General features: G+C 41.1%; 1 protein-coding gene across 2 annotated transcripts in view; it reads left to right on the top strand.

The window, feature by feature from the left end:
- The window catches only part of LOC134353795 (N-acetyl-beta-glucosaminyl-glycoprotein 4-beta-N-acetylgalactosaminyltransferase 1-like), an 897,506-nt gene that overhangs the window by 834,410 nt on the left and 39,188 nt on the right, over positions 1-23,908 (top strand). For both annotated transcript variants that reach the window (XM_063062183.1, XM_063062184.1), the window contains 3 exons: positions 312-604; positions 2,709-2,862; positions 13,653-13,725. In XM_063062183.1, coding sequence (XP_062918253.1) covers positions 312-604; positions 2,709-2,862; positions 13,653-13,725 — 520 coding nt within the window. The remainder of the gene's footprint in view (positions 1-311; positions 605-2,708; positions 2,863-13,652; positions 13,726-23,908) is intronic.

The raw sequence follows: 23,908 nt of genomic DNA, 5'->3' as shown, positions 1-23,908 counted from the left end.
AGCAGAAGTAGTGGATGTGGGTTCAATTTCAACTTTTAAGACAAATTGGGTTAGGTACATGGATGGGAGTGGTATGGAGGGCTATGGTCTGGATGTAGGTTGATGGGAGGAGATGGATTAGTAGTCCAACAGACTGAATGGGTCAAAGGGCCTTTTTCTGCGCTGTAGTGCTCTATGACTATGATTCAATGAGTTTTCATTGGAATAGTCAGACCACCTTATATTGATGGCCTCTGGTTTTTGATTCCACCACAGGCAATAACTTTTCTCTTGCACCTCATGGGACTCACTTTCTCTGGCCCTTTCAATAGGATTTATACACTACTGCGGATCATTAACGTGGAAAAGCGAAGGGATTCTGCTCGTGGCAATAGGTACCTTGTTGAACTGGAGCTGATGGAGAAAGGAAAGAAGGTGGTCCGTTTGACAGAGTACATCTACCTCTTGCTGCACAGAAGCAAACAAGATGATGGGATTGAAGTAACAACAGAACTGCAAGATAAGGAGCCCACTCAGCAGGATGTCCCATATTCCAAACCTCTACTGTGCCAACCAATTGGTTTACATATGAGATCCAGTGTCATGGTGCACTTTGTAGTTCCAGGTGAGAAAATGCTTAATTCAAATAAATAATTGTAAATTCAGAACATGCATCTTTAAGAAAAGTGATTCCACATCCGTAATGATTGTCATTTGTTTCTTTTGGTACAGTTTGTGACAGGAATTTGGATGATCATATAGTCTATGATCAAAGGTAAAGCAGATGATCCCTTGCAGCTTCCCCCTCCCAAATGAAGTAGGTTGATTTCCACTTTCCATGTGCAAACTAATCAATACTGAAACCTGACTCAGGAGAATTCTACACACCAATTATGTAACCTAGTAACAGGGCAAGTTCTGAATCTAGCATTAATTAAAAAGAAACAATCTCAGTACAAATTAAAATTATTTCTCAATTTATTCCCGATTTCAGGCCAGAATTTTTCTTTGTTGCTGTTCCTCTTGAGATTCATGAAAACAAAAGAACATGATTGAATGAGGCCACTCGAAATGTAGCCGTGTCTGTGGTTGAAATTTAATCTGAGGATTTGGTTTATAATCTCACGTACAGCCATTTCCTCACGAATGATGTCACTGGCCTCAAATGCTCAGAGTTGTTCAAATGCATCCTAGATTTTTTTATTTTATTTATCTAGTGATAGAGGGTGTAGAGATAGAGCCCTAGAGCCAAGCCTCCCCAGCAACCCCCGAAAAACACAAGTGACCCTAACCTAATCCACAGACAATTTACAGTGACCAATTAACCTACCCTGTACGCCTTTGGACTGTGGGAGGAAACCAGAGGACCTGGAGAAAACCCACGTATTCCACAGAGAGAACGTACAGAGCCTCCTTACAGAACTGTGCCGGAATTGAACTCCAGACTCCGACGTCCCGAACTGTAATAGTGTCATGATAACTAATATGCTACCATGGCATCCTGTGAGCTTTCTGGGCATAAGCCATATTCAGGCTTCACGAAGCAAGTTCCACCTCGTATACTGTAGATACTCCCACTGCCCTGTCACCATCTCACTAAGAAACTCTAGAACTGTACATGACTTCTCTTCAACAAAATCTCCATTCTCTTTATTGTCTGCTGCCCACAATAATATCTCTGCTGGTTCTCCATAATTCCCCACCCCTCCTTTTTAACAGCCTCTCATTTCAGACCACAGCTTAAACATCAATTTGTTTATTCTGCTATAAACACAATGATTTACAAATTCTCTTTCAAAGAGACTTTTTTGGTACCATTTGTTACCTTTGGAGAATATGAAGTCACCAACGTTATAAAGTTGCAAAAGTTACTTTTCACAATTCTAGCAAGAAAAAAATGTAACTAATTTTATCAATCTGTACATGAGGAAGGAATTTCGTTAAATGCTGGCATATTTGACAATAAACTAATATGAATGTGAGCACACCGATGCTGACGGTAACTATCAAATCATTAAATCATTTACTTTGATTTACGAGGCAACATTTACACCATCAGAGAATAAAGTGTGCAATGGTTTTGTCAGTCTTCTTCGCCACTTTTAAAATAATTTCCTCGTACTTAGCCTATAGTTAGATGACGAGAAATCATCCCCACAGCGCCTGTACCTCTGGCACATCTCAGCGGACAAATACTGAACAATGAGGTAATGCAGCGAAGAATGTTGCGATAGGTTCTCAACAACTGAGTCATGATTGGTTATAATGGTGCCTGTTAGATTTAAATAAAGGTGTCTAAATTAATAAACATTATTAAAATGTAACTCTTAAGTCTACTTCATATTCTTGCATGAGATGATAATTTGTTAAACTAACAAAAGAGAAACCTGGGACTAAAATAAGTCATTCAGGTGAGAAAAAAAAAGTTCTTGTATTTCTATAGTCCTTTCATGACTTCATGAATACTCAAATTGCTTTACAACTACTGAATGATTTTCAAAGAGTAGTCAGTGTTAATGAAGTGTTCAATTTGTCGAATGAACTACTGGGAAATATAATTCAGGAGAAACACTTCCCATTAAGGATCATTTTAGATGGGTTAATTGCCTTCCCAATCTGTGTTATCTTGTGACCTCCAGAGAGGAGGAAAGAAAGGTGGAAAATTCATTTCTGTCATTGCTGCGAGTAATCTTTACATCAGCAATTATCTTTCCTTTATAACTTTACAGTAAAGAACCAGGCCCGTTGGGTGCAGCAGTTCATTACAGATATGGAAGATCTCTACAAGACAACAAAAGATGAAAACTTCAACATTATCATCATTGATTTTGACAGTAGTGACATGGATGTGGAGGAGGCCTTGAAGAACAGCAAACTTCCTCGGTATTGTACATGCCATAGAGTCAAATTTTTATAGGAAAAGGCAAACTGTGGTTGTTGTCATGTTTAGCAGGCACTTGCTTTTATTAGGGAGAAAAGAACTATGTACCATTCTAGTCTTAAAGAGGAATTCAAAAGCATGTATCATTGAATAAATCAAAAAGGCAACTTTTCCTGAATACTTCCTGAGCTTGGTGTAAAATTAGCTTTAGCACCATTTGCTTAGGTCTTTAATGAATTCTGCAAAGTAAGCTAGGTTTTATCTGTCAGAGAATTGTAGAGAATTTATTACCCAGGAGGCCACTTGACGATTTTGATGCTGGTCAAAAAGAGCTCCTCCACCCAATCCCACCTACCGGAATGAGGTCATTGAACTGTGCTGATCATCACTGCTCAAATACACCATGCAAGGACTGTTTGAACGTGAGGAGGGTGTCTGCCCCTGCCACCTTTTCAAGCCATGAGTTCCAGACTCATTGCACTCTCTGGGTGGGAAAAAGAAGTTTCTTCACCTCATGTTTAAACTTTATATGAATTACCTTAAGTTTATACTTGCTGGTTTTTGGCCCCTCTATTAAAGGAAGTAGGTCCAAGCTCTTTACGTTATCTCGGTTCTCATAAATGCGGTTAAGTGTCCTGTACAACACTTGTGTTCCGCAAAACCTAGCTTATCAAGTCTTTCATTGTACCTGAAATTCTCAATTCCTGGCAAGAATACTGTAAATCTCCTCTGAGCCCTCACCATTGCAATCATATCTTTCCAGTAATGTTAAAAAGTAAACAGTAGTCAAGCTGTGACAAAACTGGTGTAATCTAGTTGGATAATGTCTTCCTCACGAAGTACAGCAGGCGTTCGACAGAGGTAGACAGTACAATGTATTTTGCACTAGCAATAACAAGGTTATGTTATAGCACAGGACCTTGCTATTTTGGGAGGCAGGCTAAAATATCATATTTACTTTTTTATCCTTTTGTTTTGCTTGTTTCTGCTCTTGACATGTTAAATTAAATTTCATAGCAGCTGTAAAATTAAATAGCAACATTGAGTCCAGACAAGAGTTCAGATGATATCCCTTTGAATGAAGAATTCAAAATGGATGTATTTTTCGTGTGGGTACCCAATTGAACTACTCATTGGCTTTCACGTTGGAGGCATATCAATATACAACTTACTCAATGCAATCTTTTCACATGAATTTCAGTTACGACACAACAGAACTTTAGAAGATTGCTTTAGTTAAAAAAAATAATTTGAGACAATTTACATTTTCTTCCTCCTGATTTGCATTATCTTGGCAGATCCAGTCAAAGTGACTTTACTCGAAACTTTGAATCTGAATCATTTTAAAAGTTGTTAATTGCTAATGAATATCTGACTGTTTTAACTTTGGAAAATTTATTCTACGTTCATGGTACATCTCAGCAATTTTTGGGGCAAGCATTGCAGTAGTGTTTAGGGAGAATATCTTGGAGGAATCAATCACTGAGGTTACATGGGTATAATTTAGGAATAAGAAAGGAGCACACCCTCGGGTGTGTTGGTTTTTTACACAAACAATACATTTCATGAACATGATAAAATCTGCAGATGCTGGATGCTGCAGATGGGGAGGGTTTAAACTGATTTGGCAAGGGGATGGGAACTGGAGTGAAAGGTCTCAGGATAGGATGGATGGTGAAAAAGCGAAGGTCGTGTGCAGTTAGACTCTTAGGAAGGGCAGGCAGATGATGGTTCAAAATTGCAGCCAGCAGGGTATCAGTGCATTAGGGATGCAGAATTTAAAAGGGCAGCAAATACGGTACTAAAAGTGTTATATCTTGATGCACAGAGTATAAGAAATAAGGTGGATGATCTTGATGCACTGATTCCTAAGCTCCAGAACCTGGGCCGTAGCACTCAGATCTGCAGCTGGATCTTCAACTTCCTCACAGACAGGACCCAGCCTGTAAAAATAGGGGACAAGCTCTCCTCTACAATCACTCTGAGCACCGGTGCCCCACAAGGCTGTGTACTCAGCCGCCTACTGTACTCACTGTACACCCATGATTGTGTAGCCAAGTTTCCATCAAACTCAATATATAAGTTTGCTGATATCACAACAATTGTGGGCCGTATCTTGGGTAATGATGAGTTTGAGTACAGAGAGGAAATTAAAAACCTGGTGGTATGGTGCGAAGACAATAACCTATCCCTCAACATCAGCAAGACGAAGGAATTGGTTGTTGACTTCAGAAGGAGTGGTGGACCGCACAACCCAATTTACAGCGGTGATGAGCAAGTGGAACAGGTCAAGAGCTTTAAGTTCCTCGGGGCCAATATCACAAATGACCTGACTTGGTCCAACCAAGCAGAGTTAACTGACAAGAAGGCCCACCAGCGCCTTTACTTCCTGAGAAAACTAAAGAAATTTGGCCTGTCCCCTAAAACCCTCACTAATTTTTATAGATGCACCGTAGAAAGCATTCTTCTAGGGTGCATCACAACCTGGTATGGAAGTTGTCCTGTCCAAGACCGAAAGAAGCTGCAGAAGATTGTGAACATGGTGCAGCACATCACATCACACAAACCAATCTTCCGTCCATGGACTCACTTTACACCACACGCTGTTGGAGCAGTGCTGCCAGGATAATCAAGGACACAACCCACCCAGCCAACACACTTTTCGTCCCTCTTCCCTCCAGGAGAAGGCTCAGGAGCTTGAAGACTCATACGGCCAGATTTGGGAACAGCTTATTTCCATCTGTGATAAGACTGCTGAACGGATCCTGACCCAGATCTGGGCCGTACCCTCCAAATATCCGGACCTGCCTCTCGGTTTTTTGCACTACCTTCTGTTTTCTATTTCTATTCTCGATTTTTCTATTTTCTATTTATGTTTTATAATTTAATTTTTTAATATTTACTAATTTTAAGTATTTTTAATATTTAATATTTGTAATCCAGGGAGTGTGAAGCACCGAATCAAATATCGCTGTGATGATTGTATGTTCTAGTACCAATTGTTTGGCAACAATAAAGTATATATTGTTGGGTATGATGTTATAGCCACCATTGAATCGTGGCTGAAGGATGGTTGCTGTTGGGAGCTGAATGTTCATGTTTACATGTTGTATCAGAGGGATGGGGTAGGAAGGTAGGCAGAGGGGCTGGCATGGTTCTGCTGGTAAAGAATAGCATCAAATCATTAGAAAGATGTGACATAGGATCGGAAGAGGTTGAATCCTTGTGAGTTGAGTTAGGAAACTGATGGCAGTTATATACAGTCCTCCAAACAGTAGCTGGGATGCAGACTACAGAATACAAATGGGAAATAGAAAAGCCATGTCAAAAGGTCAATGTTATGATAGTCATGGGAGATTTTAACATGCAGGTAGACTGGGAAAAGTAGGTTGGTAATGCATCGCAAGTTAATGAGTTTGTTGAATGCCTATGAGATGGCTTTTCAGAGCAGCTTGTCATTGAGCCTACCAGGTGATCAGCTATTCTGGATTGGGTGTTATGTAATGAACCGGATGTGATTAGGGAGCTTAAGGTAAAGGAACCCTTAGGAGGGTGATCACAATATACTTGACTTCAACTTGAAATTTGATAGGGAGAAAGTAAAGTCTAAGTATCAGTATTTCAGTGGAGTAAAGGAAATTATAGTAATATGACAGAGGAGTTGGCTACGGTAAACTGGAAGCAGATGCTGGCAGGGATGACAACAAAGCAGTAATGGCTTGAATCCCTGGGAAATATGAGGAAGGTGCAGGATAGATATATTCCAAAAACATGAAATACTCAAATGCCAAAATAGTACAACCATGGTTGACAAGGGAAGTTAAAGCTAGTGCGAAAGCAAAAGTAGGGCTTACAACAAAGCAAAATTTAGTGGGAAGACAGAGGATTGGGAAGCTTTTATGAACCCACAGAAAGCAACTAGAAGAATCATTAGAAGGGAAAAGATGAAATATGAAAGCAAGCTAGCAAACAATATCAAAGTAGATAGGAAAAGCTTTATCAAGCATATAAAAAAAATAAAAGAAGTATGAGAGTGGATATGGGACTGCTAGAAAATGAGGTTGGAGAAATAATAACAGGAGACAAGGAGATGGCAGATGAATTAAATGAGCATTTTGCATCAGTCTTCACTGTGGAAGACACTAGCAGTGTGCCAGGTGTTGAAGGGTGTGAGGGACGAGAAGAAAGTGCAGTTACTATTATAAGGGAGAAGGTGCTCAAAAAGCTGAAAGACCTAAAGATGCATAAGTCACCCGGACCAGATGAACTGCAACCTAGGGTTATGAAAGAAGTAGCGGTAGATATTGTGGAGGTATTAGTAAAGATCTTTTAAAAATCATTGGCCTCTGCCAGAGGACTGGAAAATTGCAAAGGTCACTCCACTATAGAAGAAAGGAGGAAGGCAGCAGGAAGGAAATTATAGATCAGTCAGCCTGGCCTCAGTGGTTGGGAAGATGTTAGAGTCAATTGTTAAGGATGAGGTGATGGAGTACTTGGTGACACAGGACAAGATAGGACAAAGTCAGCATGGTTTCCTTCAGGGAAAATCTTGCCTGACAAACCTGTTGGAATTCTTTGAGGAGATTACAAGTAGGATAGATAAAGGAGATGTTGTGCATGTTGTATATTTGGACTTTCAGAAGGCCCTTGACAAGGTGCCACACATGAGGCTGCTTACCAAGTTAAGAGCCCATGGTATTGCAGGAAAGCTACTAGCTTGGTTAGAGCATTGGCTGATTGGTAGGAGGCAGCGAGTGGGAATAAAAGGATCCTTTTCTGGTTGGCTGCCAGTGACTAGTGGTGTTCCGCTGGAGGTGGTGTTGGGACTGCTCCTTTTTATTGCTGTGTATCAATGATTTAGATGATAGATAGTTGGCTTTTTTGCCAAGTTTGCAGATGATATGAAGATTGGTGGAGGGGCAGATAGTGTTGAGGAAACAGGAAGGCGGCAGGAGGACTTAGACAAATTGGGAGAATGGTCTAGAAAATGGCTAATGAAATACAATGTTGGAAAAAGCATAGTCATGCGCTTTGGAAGAAGTAATAAATGTACAGGCTATTTTCTAAACGGGAAGAAAATCCAAAAATCTGAGATACAAAGGGACTTGGGTGTCCTTGTGCAGAACACCCTAAAGGTTAACTTGCAGGTTTGATAAGTGGTAAGGAAAGCAAATGAAATGTTAGCATTCATTTCAAAAGATCGGGAATATACGAGCAGGGATTTGATGCTGAGGCTTTATAAGGGACTGGTGATGCTTCACCTTGAGTATTGTGAACAATTTTGGGCTCCTTACCCAAGAAAAGATGTGTTGGTATTGGAGAGGTTTCAGTGGAGGTTCACAAGGATGATGCTGGGAATGAAAGTGTTATCAAATGAGGAACATTTGATGGCTTTGGGTCTGTACTCGCTGGAATTTAGATGGATGAGGGGGAAATCTTATTGAAACCTTTCAAATGTTGAAAGACCTAGAAGGAGTAGATGTGGAAAGGATGTTTCTCATGGTAGGGGAGTCTAGGAGAAGAGAACACAGCCTCTTGTTTTAAATGGATAGAGGGGTGTCCATTTGAAATAAAGATACAGAGAAATCTCTTTAGCCAGAGGGTGGTAAATTTGTGGAATTTGTTACCTCCGGCAGCTATGGAGGACAGGTCGTCGGGTGTATTTAAGGTGGAGATTGGTAAGTTCTTGTTTGGCCATGGCATCAAAGGTTACGGGCAGAAGGCAGAGGAGTGGGGCTGAGGAGGGCGAAGAAAGATCAGCCATGATTGAATGGCAGAGCAGACTCAATGGGCCAAGTGGCCTAATTCTACTATTATGTCTTATGGTCTCTAGTCTTATGGAAAAGGTATTACTATGATCATAATGCATTACAGATTTTGGAGGATGCAGTGATGGGTGGTATTTATGTACATGTGTATGTCTCTAAAGTCAATTTTGAGGATGAAGGCAATTTACCTAAAATGGAATGAAGAGTAAGGAAAGGCTAACAGTAATTGAATATAACTGCTAAATCAACACTTTTCAATGCAGTAATACTTTATTTCCCTTTTTCGCAAAATAACAATCCAGCATTATTTCTGTGTAACTAGGATGAAGGCAGCTTGTAATTATTGTTGTATTTTTTTAAATTTAGAGATACAGTACAGTAACAGACCCTTTCAGCCTAACAATCTGCACTTCTCAATTACACCTATGTGACCAATTAGCCTACTAACCCATACATCTTTGAAATGCGGGAGGAAATCAGAGCAACTAGAGGAAACCCAACCACGCGGTCAAGGGCAGAAAGTACAAACTCCTTATAGAAAGTGGTGGGCCATATAATAGTGTTATGCTAATCACTACACTACTATGAATAATCATATTCTAATTATGCCTCTTCAAAATATCAGGGAATGTTGCTGTACTTTTCATCGTGCTAAATTAATCCAGTCTCTTATCATTGCCTTCCAACTCATCACCATGCTGCTGCTGAATTCTTTATTGCTCTGTGTCTTTATTCTTCGTTCCTTTGAAGTTGAATATTTCCAGGTTATTGCAATCCCCTGTAGTTAATTTAGACGCATGAATCCAGCTATTAATACCACCTACAACAAATCACATTGTCCTCTATTCCTTTTTAGTAATGAATGTTACATGATAGCTTTGTGCAGCCATCGTGATTTTGCTATTAAATCCCAAGTCATTTGTGACTCCAGCAGTGCAATTCGACAATCTAATCTTCTTCCCTCCAGGAGCATCAATGCTGATCAGTACTTTTTGATTGTACACTATTGAAACATTGATGTGGAACAATTTCTCTTGGTTCATCTATTGGCAAGTGTCTTGTGATTTTAAAGGTGATTGAAATCGAAGCTGACAGTTTGCATATCAGACAGATTACTGCAGCATGCTTGTCTTTCAGAGGCGATCATTTGTCATTCATCTGGAATTGTTGTTGCATTGTCTCAAGCTGTCAGAGCAGTTTAGCTCAGTGGATTGTTTCCACGAGCAATTCAGCAAAGCGGGGAAGAGAGAACTTTATAAAGGCACTCACAATGGTTTCCAGGCCCTTCAAACTCAGCTCAAAGTTCAAAGTACACTTATTATCAAACCTTGAGATTTGTCTCCTACAGGCAGCCACAAAACAAAGAAACCCAAAAGAGCCTGTAAACGAAGACCATCAAATAAACATAATGCAGAGATAATTTAAAAAATTGTGCAAACAATAAAAGCAAACAAATAGCGTTCAGATCAAACGTGAGTCCACAGACACAAAGTCCGGTACAGCTGGAGCAGACCACACCCTCCCCTCAGTTCAGTGCAGAGCCGGCAAATGTTGTGGAGCAGTGAGCAGATCTGGCCCAACCCTGGTCCTGTGGTCTGAGCCATAAACTACCATTTGACTGAGTACTGATGAACTGCAGCAGATTTTTTTTTTGCCCCAGAATTGCTGTTTCCTCCTGCAAAGGTTTTTGTCCCTGGTAGCCCAGTTCCTGGTGTTTAACTGTGTAGCAAATGGGCTATACGAAAGACAACTGAGCTCACAGGCAGATGCTGAAGCACCCAGCACAGACAATAATACTGTCAAAGTATGTTTTTACATTCATAATCAGGATGAATCAAAAAAAATGTTACATTAGAATAAAGCTTAATATTTTTACTTAAAGAATAAAGTGATTGTATAGTAAAAATCAAGTTAAAATACCATAAAAAGTTAACAATAAAAAACACACTTGTTTCTTCCAGCAGTGGATTTTTCTTCTGCAGTTGAATGGGGGCTGCTGTGCTTCATCAGGTTAAACCCTGCGCAGGATCTGAGGGCAGTTCCCCTAGCCCAAGGGTTGGCAAACCAATGTGAGCTTTCACTGGCCCATGAGGAATGCATAGAAGTAGCTATTGCAGGGCTAATGCTGCTGTCAACTTTAGCCAAAAGCAGTAATGGAAACCAGGATTTTTGCAATTTTACCAAAGCCTAAGTGCTGTCATTGGGGCAGGAGATGTGCCTTGTAAATATTGAATAATTCACGGCACTCAGGCACAAAAAGAGAATTTCACTTTGTCAGTCTGTTGCGAGGAGCATGAAAGGGGAAAAAAATAAAATTGGCAGCATGAACATTGGTAAAAATAAATTAGAGGTGTAAGTAGCTACACTCTACGAACTGCTTTTTCAATTGATTTTCATTTTTCATTTCTTTCCACCTCCCTCCGACTTCCATCACTTCTATACTGAATGTGATGCAGTTTTCCAGGCACTGATTGTCCCTTGCAGCAACTTACTGAAGTCTTCATTCTTCATGTCTGGCCCTCAACGGTAGACATCAGATGGTGGTGACACCGCCAAGCCCAAGCTTGGTTTGGCGGGGGTGGGGGGAGGGGTGGAGTAACTATTTGGCTACTTTTACCTTTTTCTCCCTTTCACTCCACTCTCTACCCACTCTGTGTGCTATTTACTGCAAAGGTGACATGCAGCTGCTTGGCTCCGCAAGCATTTATTTTTTGTCTTAACCAGTAAATGACAATCAAGTAAACAGGACAACAGAATTTGACAGGAGCAGAAGAGAGTGGTAAAAATTGAACTCTTGTAATCAGCTGTCAGAATACTGGGCTTTAAAGTGTCTAAGGTTTGGCAGGAGGTCAGGAATTCTGTCTTTCTGAGGATTCATTGTGAGAGTGCTTGTCTTCATTGGTGACATGCTGCAGTTAAGAATTTTTCATGTAGCTAATCACAGATTCAACATATGGTGTAGCACTTAAAACATCAAAATGCCAACATAAAGTGAGGAACTGTCTGTACATTTTCATTCGCGATTCAAAAATATTCCCTTTGACTTTTTAAGGTCTCCGCATGTCACATATTGTATACAGAACTAATTTGACACATGAACTGCAATTACACTACATGATGACTTGTTTCAGAGATTTGTTTCAGTAACATTCACAGTGATGGGAATTATAAGTCAAAATTCATGTCCTAGAGGCTATAACTGAATTTTCCCTCAGGCTGCAAGAGTGAAACCAAGATGAGAAATTAATTATTCTGATTACTGTACATTAAATGCAAAATCCTGACTGAGGAGCACAGTTTACACAAAGCGAGATGAATTGTGGAACTAACTTTATCCACTAACACCGAATCAGTATTTACACAATGAAATAGCAGGAATTATGTTCCACATTTTTCAGTTTATGGAAGTGCAGTGAAGGAGAGTTCCATTATGCTTCATCAAATGGTAAAGAAATTCCTACAGGATGTGTTGACACATTTTTATGGCCTTCAGTCCTGCTGCCAGACTTCATCCTTCTCTCCAAACTATTCTTGTATGCCTGATCATACTTAGTTCTCAGAATAGATATGAATTTGGTCTCAATATCACATGAAGATACATTCATGTCATTACAAGTTAAACAGGTTTATAATGTACCAGATAAAAAATTTTGCATCAGGAGTGCAGAGAAACATTGTGTACTTGGCAGAAGATGCACATTACCTCATAAACTATCCAACCACTTTCTCTATCAGGCCTTTTCTGCCCCACATGTGGAAGTCTGTAGGCCCCATGTCGCCATCATCAGCCATTGAAAGCCATAAAGCAGGAATGGAAGTAAGTCATCTTCTAGCCCAAGAGACTGCTATTTATTGAAACAGTTTTAAGTGTAAAGACAAAGAAGTCAAAGTTCAGTGGGATTGGATATTCAAGTGCTGGATAACCATAAATTCTGCATTATACCTGTTGACTGAGTTGAGTTTACGTCGAGAATGCCACTGTCACCACCATAAGCAGCCCAACTTCCACGTCATCTGCATTTGTTCATCCAATGTCAAGGAAAGGACATTGAAAAGGACAGACAACATACTTTAATTGTGGAGGCTTACAGGGTGATTTCAAGAGGGTGAAAGCAGAAATGAAATGAAGATTCAGGGCCCTGACATGTCCAATGGGAGAATTCCTCGGTTGATGAAAAATGAAAATCAAAGTTCAGAGGTTGAAAGGCATTGGAATAGAAAGCAGGAAGAGATGGAGAAGCTGGGAAAATGGAATATGGATACAGAAAAGGCTGGAATATCAGAATGTGTTGTCAAGGGAGCTGTGGAAGACAGAAGTCTGAACATAGAATAACTCCTAAATATCTGTTTATCTGCAATTCTGACCACCTAAACATTCTGACCTCATTTATAGAAACCTCTACTCTCAGAGTGTAGTGAACCTCTGGAATTGTCTTCCCATAGGGGTGGTGGAGTCCAGATCATTAGATCTATTTTAGGAGGAGATAGGTGAAGATCTGAAAGACTGAGGAATTGAACGTTTTGGGGAACTGGCACAGAGGAGGAGTTGAAGCCATTATATATTAGCTGTGATCAGATTGAGTGGTAGGACAGGTTTGAAGGGGCAAGTGGCCCGCTCCTGCTCTTATTTTCTGTATTCTTGCCCTGGAGCTTTTTGCACGATATAAATATATGTTGGAACATCTACGCTTTTGTGCTTACATGTCCCTGAAACTTCTGACTTATAGGTAAGTGTGCTGCCAATGAGGTTAAGCTAATCCTGACATGTTTCTCTTTTGCATGTTGTATCTATTATCACTATTAACATATTTTGTATGTCGTATACATTACGTCTACATCTACAACCAGGACAGTTCTGATCTAAGTTTCTGCACTTTGAAACATGCTGATGATAACTAAAAGCATTTGTGCTGGAATATCACTAAAGCCTGTAGAATATGAAAGGCAGGTCACTTTGAAAATTATTTCAAATGTAGAATATTACTTGACTGCCTTATGGTCTTCGTTTCTCAATTTCTTTTCAGGTATCAATATTTGAAACGCACAGGGAGCTTTGAGCGCTCATCTGGGCTCCAGGCAGGAGCAGATGCAATAGAGGTGAGTACTCATCTTTAACTGATAATGCGCTGGAGTTTAAGATACATTATACTTCACCATGACAGTTTCATTACTGCAGTTGAGGCTTCGTGCAACATATAGTAATGAAAATCTTCAGATAAATGTATTTTTTCTCTTATTTGATGCATTTTAGTTTATGATGGTTATATAAAATATTTCAAATCATAATGGGCTGTATTAAGCTCCTTTTTTGCTGGCCCAGTCAATTAGTAATAAATGTTCTACATCCTCGGCCTTCGCTTATCCAGCATTACCTACAACAACAGTTCCATATGAAAGAAGGTAAATGAGAAATAACCTCAACACAAGGAAATCTGCAGATGCTGGAATTTCAAGCAACACACATAAAAATTGCTGATGAACGCAGCAGGCCAGGCAGCATCTCTAGGAAGAGGTACAGTTGACGTTTCAGGCCGAGACCCTTCGTTAGGACTAACTGAAGGAAGAGTTAGTAAGAGATTTGAAAGTTGGAGGGGGCGGGGGAGATCCGAAATGATAGAAAAAGACGGGAGGGGGAGGGATGGAGCCAAGAGCTGGACAGGTGATAGGCAAAAGGGATGTGAGAGGATCATGGGACAGGAGGCCTAGGGAGAAAGAAAAGAGGGAGGAGGGAAAAGAACCCCGAGGGTGGGCAGGGGGTATAGTGAGAGGGACAGAGGAAGAAAAAGGAGAAAGAGAAAAAGAATGTGTGGTGATATACTGCGTCCAGTGCTCCCGATGTGGCCTTCTATATATTGGCGAGACTCGATGCAGACTGAGATCGTTTGGCTGAACACCTACACTCTGTCCGCCAGAGAAAGCAGGATCTCCCAGTGGCCACACATTTTAATTCCACGTCCCATTCCCATTCTGACATGTCTATCCATGGCCTCCTCTACTGTAAAGATGAAGCTACACTCTGGTTGGAGGAACAACACCTTATATTCCATCTGGGTAGCCTCCAACCTGATGGCATGAACATTGACTTCCCTAACTTCCGCTAATGCCCCACCTCCCCCTCGTACCCCATCCGTTATTTATATATACACACATTCTTTTTCTCTCTCTCCTTTCTCTTCCTCTGTCCCTCTCACTATACCTCTTGCCCATTCTCTGGGGTTTTTCCCCCTCCCCCTTTTCTTTCTCCCTAGGCCTCCCGTCCCATGATCCTCTCATATCCCTTTTGCCAATCAACTGTCCAGCGCTTGGCTCCATCCCTCCCCCTCCTGCCTTCTCCTATCATTTCGGATCTCCCCCTCCCCATCCCACTTTCAAATCTCTTACCATCTCTTCTTTCAGTTAGTCCTGACGAAGGGTCTCGGCCCGAAACGTCAACTGTACCTCTTCCTAGAGATGCTGCCTGGCCTGCTGCGTTCATCAGCAACTTTTATGTGTGTTGTGAGAAATGACCTCATAGCCTTGACAGGATGCTGAATATGTTGGTTTGAGAAACATATAAAGTTACATCATGACCCAGGAAATGTGGGCAAATGGGGAAAATAATGAAAAATAGTCTACGACTGTTAGGAAGGACATTCCCCCACACTTGAGGGATTGAGACTCAGAACAATTATCTGGATTGACTGTCACAGGCAAAGCCACTTGTCCATTCAAGAGTGATTAGAAGAGAGGGTCAATGTTAAGTACAGAGAGATATTGAATCAGATGATCACCTACTGATGTAAACATATGAATATCCAAATTAAGATTAGATTAGATTATGAGAACACTCAGTCCTCATTTATTGTCATTTAGAAATGCATGCATGCATTAAGAAATGATACAATGTTCCTCCAGAGTGATATCACAGAAAAACAGGACAAACCAAAGACTAGCACTGACAGAACCACATGATTATAACATATAGTTACAGCAGTGCAATGCAATACCATAATTTGATGAAGAGCAGACCATGGGCACGGTAAAAAAAATCTCAAAGTCCCAATCAACTCCCAAGTCCCCGATAGCAGGCGGCAAAAGGGAGAAACTCCCTGCCATAAACCTCCAGGCACCGACAACTGCCGATGCATTAGAAGCACCCAACAACATCTGACACTGAGTACGTCCATCCGAAAACTTCGAGCCTCCGAGCAGGAATAATCTACACTTACCTTAAACCTTTCTCTCCATTTAATATGATTATGGCTGATCTGACTGAAACTTAACTGCACTTTTCTACCTACCTACAGTAAACTTTCACTTCCTTGCTAAGCAAAGATCTTTCTACCTCGGTCTTAAAAATATTCAAAGACTTTGCTTCCGCAGCACTTTGAGAAAGAGAGTTAAATGACTCGCAATCCCTGTCAAAAAAGCTGGCTTTGTATGTGATTGAAATGGATGGCCCCTTGTTTCTGAATAGCAACCTCTGATTCTTGGTTCTCCCACAAACGGATACATCCTCTACACATCCACCCTGTCAAGACCTCTTAGGATCTTATATATTTCAATCAAGTCACCTTTCACTCCCTCCAAGCTCCAATAGGTACAAATCTCGTCTGTCCAACCTTTCCCCATAACACAACCTGCCCACTCTAATGTTTTACAAAATCATCCTGTTTTCAGATCAAGTCACTGACAGAAACTTATGGAAATGAGTGGATTACTGCTGCCACCTTGAGGAGGGAAAAGTTGGACAGGCTGGGCCTTCATTCCTTTGAGCATAGGAAACGGGTGAAACTTTAAATTGTATGTTATAGTCACGAGGGGTACGTATAGGGTAAATGCACATAGTCGTTTTCATAGGGTTGGGAAATCAGGAACTAGTGGTCATTGGCTTAAGCTAAGATGGGAGAGATTTAATAGGAACTGAGGGGCAAATTTTTCACACAGAGGATGGTGAGTATGTGGAATGAACTGCCAGAGGACGTAGTTCAGGCTTTAGATAAGAATATCTTTTAAAAACTTGAACAGGTACACGGTTAGGAAAGATGGATATGGGTCAAACAGAGGCAAATGGGACTATCTTAGGTGAGTATGGACAAGTTGGGCTGAGGGGCCATTTCTATGATGTATGGCCCTTTGACTATGAATAGCTTGGTTATTTCATTCTAGCTTCCAAGGATGCATTGGTAGCTATAAATTGTGCTTCATTCAGTTAAATGGTAATAAAGTTGACATGCTGCGCGAGGGAATAAAATGCAGGGCTGCAGAGAAACAAGAGAGGAAGATAGGGATGCTCTGTTGAAACTGGCGTGGATTTGATGAACTCAATGACCTCCTGTCTCTTCATTAAGTTCATCCATTGATTACAATTAGTGATAGTTAATCCCTGATTTAATCGATTTGATTAAGCGTGATCACCCTAATATATAATAAATGGCAGTAATAGGATTCTGCCAACTGTGCCTAATGGGAAGTCTTAATTTCCTTCTTTCTTTCTTTTTTTTTTGTGTGTGCCTGCGTGCATGTGAGTCTGTGCGTCTGTGTCTGTGCGTATGCGTCTGCATGTACGTGCGTGCGTCCATGATGATTCCTTTTTCATGGCTTTTTCAAGGTGCGGAGCGAGAGAGAGAGACTGTGTGGCACGCCACTCCTCACTCAGACATTTTCGCAGTATTTTCCCTTTATTTTACGAGGTCGAGTTGCGATCTCGACACTCAACCTGGCATGGATGGAAAGCGTACCCAGGAGCGGACCCAACTACTTTCGAACCCCGGAACCTCCGCTTCTGGGTCGGTGCCGATGTCGTTGTGCCACCAGCCGGTCCGGGAACTGTTAATTTCTTGAGCAGGTTGAATTACTTGTGACATTTCAAGTTCAAGTTCAGTTTATTTTCATTATGTATAGGCCTCCAAATGAAACAACATACCTCCAGACCAAGGTGCACATCACAGTACATATAACTCATACACATAACACATCGTCCCATATCAGACCGCAAAGCACTCCAGCGTGTGGTGAAAACTGCCTAGCAGACTATCGGCACCCAATTGCCCACCATTGAGAACATCTACCATAAACACTGCCTGGGTAGGGTGAAAAGCATTATCAAGGATGCATCTCACACTAACCATGGACTTTTCACTCTCCTCCCATCCGGTAGGCGCTACAGGAGCCTCTGCTCCCGCACCAGCAGGCACAGGAAGAGCTTCTTCCCTGAGGCTGTGACCCTGCTGAACCTCTCATCACAGCGCTAAGCAGTATTGCACCCATATTGTACTGTCTCAGTACTTTTATATTTGTGTGCTGTAGCACTTTTTTTATTCGCAGTTATTTTGTAAATAACAGTATTCTTTGCATTTCTGGTCAGATGCTAAATGCATTTCATTGGCTTTGTATCTGTACTTGGCACTATGACAATAAAGTTAAATCTAATCTAATCTAATCTGAAGTAATAATATCACAGGTAATCTAACAAATAATAAGGTGCATATACTGGCTTTACTAACATGAATAAAACACATTATATTGAGTTCCCCTAAAGCAAATGTGTTTGGGGAATTCAGTATTATCACATGGTACATACTTTGTTCAAGCAATTAACCATGACCAAAAGCTCCAAAACAAGCACCCGACTAAATTTTGTTCTGCAGCTGTTCAGTCCAAGAAGTCTCTTCCCTCACTCTTATCCCCCTCTCCACTTGTTTTCATTCTTAAAAAACATGCTGTGTGATAGAATTTCTTCAGAAAGCAGATTTCAAAGTGCAGTTGGGAATTCATTGGAGATGATGTGAATCTGCGGATGTTCTTCCTGGTCTTCAGTTTTATGCACGCCAGTACATAGAGCTACCAGGTCAGGTAATATAGTTTCCAATAAGTAGGCAACGTGCATGTTGGTTGCAGTTTCCCCAGGTTACTGAACACAAACAGGCAGATAGGGTCCTAGAATCATGTAGTACCAAAGCAGGCCCTTTGGCTCAACTCATCCATGCCAACCAGGTTGCCGACATGAGCCAGTCACATTTGCCTGCAGTTGGCCATTCTTACCGGTGTGGCTGTCCAAGTGTCAGTAAATATACCCAACTATGGCACCTCTCATTGGAGCTTACTGCTTACACCTACTGCCCTCTGTGTTGGGGGAAAACATGGAACCTGCTTCAGCATACCTTGATGTTCTCTGCTTGGACAGATCCCAGCCCAAATCATCACAAGAAAGGGATCAATCAGCCATACTCCAAGTGACAGGAAACGTATTTCCGACAGTAACTCGCTTGAAGGCGCCTCTGCTCAAATTCCTCCCCCCACCTCCCGCCCCCAGTGGCTGACCTGTCATACCCTCAGCATTTGACACTGACCCTGATTTTCCAGCCTTGCAGCTGATCACAATAGATGGTGATAGCCCTAGACATCCCACTAACAAGGCAGGATGAAGCAGACACTTTATTCAAGCAATTAACCATGATCAAAAGCCCCAAAACAAACTCCCAACAAATTTTGTTCTGCAGCTGTTCAGTCCAAGAAGTCTCTTCCCTCACTCTTATCTCTCTCTCCACTTGTTTTCACTCTACAAAAGTAACAGAAGTCCTGTGAGCCTACTAAAGTTGCCACACATGTTCAACAGTGTACAATATGCACATTAGAATTCTGTGGGGACAGCCCATTGCTGAAGACTTCCTAGGGCACACCTGAAGTAGTTATTATATTATTACAACACCAAAGCATTTTTCTCAATCCATTGAGCCAATAGTGGGATTTATTAAAATAATCCTCACTTCCAGCACTTTCCTTATGACCTTACATATTGTACACCTGCACCTGCCTTTACACCTCTTCCCTCACCTCCATTCAGAGTCCCAGTCAGTTCTTCCAGGTGAAGCAACACTTTACCTGCAGAAGTCGTCTATTGTATCCGGCACTCCCAATGCGCCCTCCTCATCATTGGTGAGACCCATTGTAAGTAGGGTGTCTGCTTCATCGAGCACCTCCGCTCCATCCACCTTCCTTCCCCCTTCCTTCACAGTCCTGAAGGAGGGCCTCAGCCCAAAACATCAAGTATCTGTACATTTTCCGAGATACTGCCTGACCCGTTGAGTTCCTCCAGCATCTTGTGTGTGTTGCTTACATATAGTTTTCCTTCAAGCATTTGTCATTCTCTTGAAAGTCTTGATTACAACTGCTTCCACTTCCCTTTTGGGCTGTGAATTTCAGCTCACTGTGTGGATTTTCCTTTTTAATATTGCTAATGACCTTAAACCCTGACTCCCCTGCTTCCGCCCATGCCAATGGGACAGACTTTCTCTTCATCTATTTTGTTGGTGATTTTATTTGCTTTTGTCAAATCAAATCTCAGCCTTCTCCGCTGTAATGCAGCTTCTCCATTTCCCTGCTAAAGTTCTATGTCCATTCCAGACAGTAAATTGTTTCTCTCCATTCTCCAGGAGTTTCATTGTATTCCCCAACTGTGTTGTCCAGAACCGGGCATGGTTCTCTGGTTATGGCTAAATCAGTCTATTAATCAAGTTCAGCATAACTTCCTTGCTTGTAACCAGTGCCTCAACATTAGGAAGCCCAGATCTTGTAGGCTTGAATAGTGCCTACAAGAATAGTGACCATTCATCACTACTTCTGTTTTCTGTCCTTAAGGCCAATTTCACACCTGTGCTGACACAGCCCCTTTTCATTCCCTGCACTTCACTTTTCAGTGAGGCCTGTTATACAGCATTTTACCAAATGTGTTGTGAGCATCCACATAAAAAGTGTCACTTCTCATCTCTATTAAAAGGTCTTAGGTGCCAGAATTTTCCAGCTAAGGTGAAAAGCAAAGATGGCAAGATTAGAGAACCTTAGATTCAAAAGATATTGAATGTTTGATCAGGAAAGAATGTTCTGGATGCTGTTTGCTTACTTTTGCTGTTTGCACAATTTGTTTTATTTCTCTCTGCTCATGGGGAGTTTGACTGTCTTTCTTATGGGTTATTTTGGGCTTCTTTGTTTTGTGGCTGCCTGTAAGGAGACGAATCTCAAGGTTGTATGATATACATACTTTGATAATAAATGTATTTTGAACTTTGAAAAAGGGAGTATATGGCAGGTATGGGCAACTAGCATTGAAGGAGTATCTTGAGGAGAACAGTACGTGTAGGTGAACTTAAGTATCCTGGGCATGTAAGCAGAACCATAAGACATTTTTGCAAGTATGTCAGGAGCAAGAGGTTGCCAGGGAAAAGAGCATGTCCCTTAGGGATAAAACGAGTGATCTACTGTATGTGTAGAACCAGATGAAATGGGTGAGGTCCTAAATAAATACTTCTCCTCTGTATTCACCAAGGAGAAGAATGTGGGAGATATGAGGTCACAGAAGGGTAAATGGATTATTATGAGTATGCCAGTATTACGTAAAAGGAAATGTTAGGAGTATTAGATCCTTGAAGGTGGCAACATTGGTAGATAAGAGTGGTGAAGAAGGAATGCAGTATACTTTCCTTCATAGATTGAGGTGGAAAATTCAAGATGGGCAATTATGTTGCAAATTTACAAAGAAAAAATTGGTTAGGCCACACTTGGAGAATTCTGTGCAGTTCTGGTTGCTGCACTATAGGAAATAGGAAAATGAGCTGGAGATTCAACAGGGTTTTGCCTGAAATGCAGGACTTTAGCATGGGGAGAGTTTGGATAGGCTAGGCATTTTCTTTTATGGCGAGAAGGAGGCTGAAAGGTGGCCTAATGGAGGTACATAAACTTATAAGAGGCATAGATATTGTCAATGGTCAGAATCTTTTTCTTATGGTAGGGGTGTCAAAAACAAGTTGAAACAAGAAGCTTAAGATGAAAGAAAGGGGTTTTAAAGGAGATTTGAGGGGTAAGTTTTTTAACACGAATATCGGGAATGTGCTGCCAGCAAAGGTGGTAGAGTCAGATGCAATCACTTTGTTTAAGAGACATTTAGATAGACACTTGCAGGAATAGAAGGATATGGACCTAATGCGGCAGATGGATTGTTGTTGTATCCTCTCATATCTCTTTTGCCAATCAACTGTCCAGCTCTTGGCTCCATCCCTTCCCCTCCTGTCTTCTCCTATCATTTCAGATCTCCCCCTCCCCCTCCCCCTCCCACTTTCAAATCTCTTACTAGCTCTTCTTTCAGTTAGTCCTGACAAAGGGTCTCGGCCCGAAACGTCAACTGTACCTCTTCCTAGAGATGCTGCCTGGCCTGCTGCGTTCACCAGCAACTTTTATGTGTGTTACTTGAAATTCCAGCATCTGCAGATTTCCTTGTGTTTGTGTTGTTGAAAAATGATTGGCATGGACATAGCGATAACTCTTGAGATAACGCTTTCCTGAATGGGCAACAATATTTTGAGGTGGTAATCCCTTGTTACGAATACCCCAGCTGAGGTGAACACCAATTCTGCATCTACCTGTCAATGTGCTGTTCATTCCAACTCAAGAGCACAGATCTAGTCTTCCTTTATGTGCTTTGTACTACAAACCTTCCATCCCAGGAATCAATCTGATGTACTCTACTATGCTTCATTACAAGCATATCTTTCCTTGGATACGGTGACCAAATTTTTACATAATGCTCCTGATGCTGACCACCCTACCAAATTGGTGCAAGATATCTCCAACCTTGTACTCAAATCTTCTTGCAACCTATTGTTTGCCTTCCTAATGGCTTGCTGAACTTATAAATTGACTTTCATTGGTTCATCTACAAAGATACCCAGATGCCACTAAACACTTAAAACCTTTCAATTGCATAGAAGTTAAGAACATACTTGCCTTTTTCCCATTTTAAATAGATGAGTTAATATTTTACAGTACATGTCATATTCCATCTTCTATGATAAAGTTCATTCACTCAACTTGTCCCTATCTCCCCGGAAGCTTGTCTGTTTCTTCGAAACCTCAGACCTATCCTTCTATAAATGCTTTATTTGCTTTTATGCAGCCTCGTTAATCTGAACGCTGCTACCTGTGATTTGTTAATCCATGCCTCTGGATACTTCTTGATGGCTTTTAAACCATTTTCTTCAAGGAGCGGATTCTCTGATTCTTCACTACCTCATATTTGCATACATTGAAATTAATTTCTCATCATATTCCCCTTCTCCGGGTTTTCCCATATGTTCCTGTAACTTTTGTGGCAACTTCTCTGTTTTAGCTGAGTATCCATTCCAAAGTTTGATAGTTCATTAATTTTTAAAGTTAGAACACCTGATACTGACTCCCAAGACATTTATGTAAATTGGAAACAGTGGTTCAACCACCTTTTACTGGCTTATTGAACATTTAAAAGAGCTTTGTAACTAGCTTATCTTCATTCTGTTATGTGTGCTTCCCTGCTATTAACTGCATCTCCCATTGTATAATCTAGAAGTTCATTCAGCCCATTAACTATATGCCAGCTCTCAGAGAAATATCATCAAATCCATCTAAGTGCATATTCTTTCTCACATGTCCATGAACTCTACCCTGATTTTCCTAACATCCACCTACATCCATTACACGGTTGGGTAATTCACATTAGACAATTAGCCTACCAACCATACTGAGGGCTTTTGAAAATCCAAAGATTCCACATCAACTGTGTTACACTTGGCAATGATGCATAGACCACTCCATTCCACACAATATGCATCCTGCACAACACTATACTACAGCCAGAAGATGTCAGTAAAACCAAGGATTTGATTGTGGACTTCAGGAAGGGGAAATTGAGGGAACACACACCTGTCCTCATCGAGGGCTAGGCAGAAGAAGGGGTGAGCAGTTTCAAGTTCCTGTGTGTCAACGCCTCTGAACATCCATCCTGGGCTCAACATATTGATGGAATTATGAAGAAGGCATGACAATGGCTATATTTCATTAGGAGTTTTAGCAACTTTCTACATTTGTAGTATTGAGGGCATTCTAACTGGTTTCCTCAATGTCCGGTATGAAGGGATTGAAAAAAGCTACACCGGGTTGTAGACTCAACCAGCTCCCTCATGTACACTAGCCTGCCCTGCATCGAGGAATCAAGGACATCTTCAAAAATGCAGCATCCATCATGAAGGACCCCCATCACGCAGGACAGGCTCTTATTACTACAATCAAAAAGGAGGTACAGAAGCACGAAGACACACACTAAATGATTTAGGAACAGCTTCTTCCCCCCCAGTATCAGATTTATACTTCATACTTCATTGTCGCCAAACAATTGGTACTAGAACGTACAATCATCACAGCGATATTTGATTCTGCGCTTCACACCCCCTGGATTACAAATATTAAAAATAGTTAAAATTAGTAAATATTAAAA

The sequence above is a fragment of the Mobula hypostoma genome, chromosome 11, assembly GCF_963921235.1.
Source record: "Mobula hypostoma chromosome 11, sMobHyp1.1, whole genome shotgun sequence".
NCBI classification, from domain to species: domain Eukaryota; kingdom Metazoa; phylum Chordata; class Chondrichthyes; order Myliobatiformes; family Myliobatidae; genus Mobula; species Mobula hypostoma.
The sequence above is the reverse complement of the archived record's forward strand: the minus strand, read 5'-3'. Positions and strand labels throughout refer to the sequence as shown.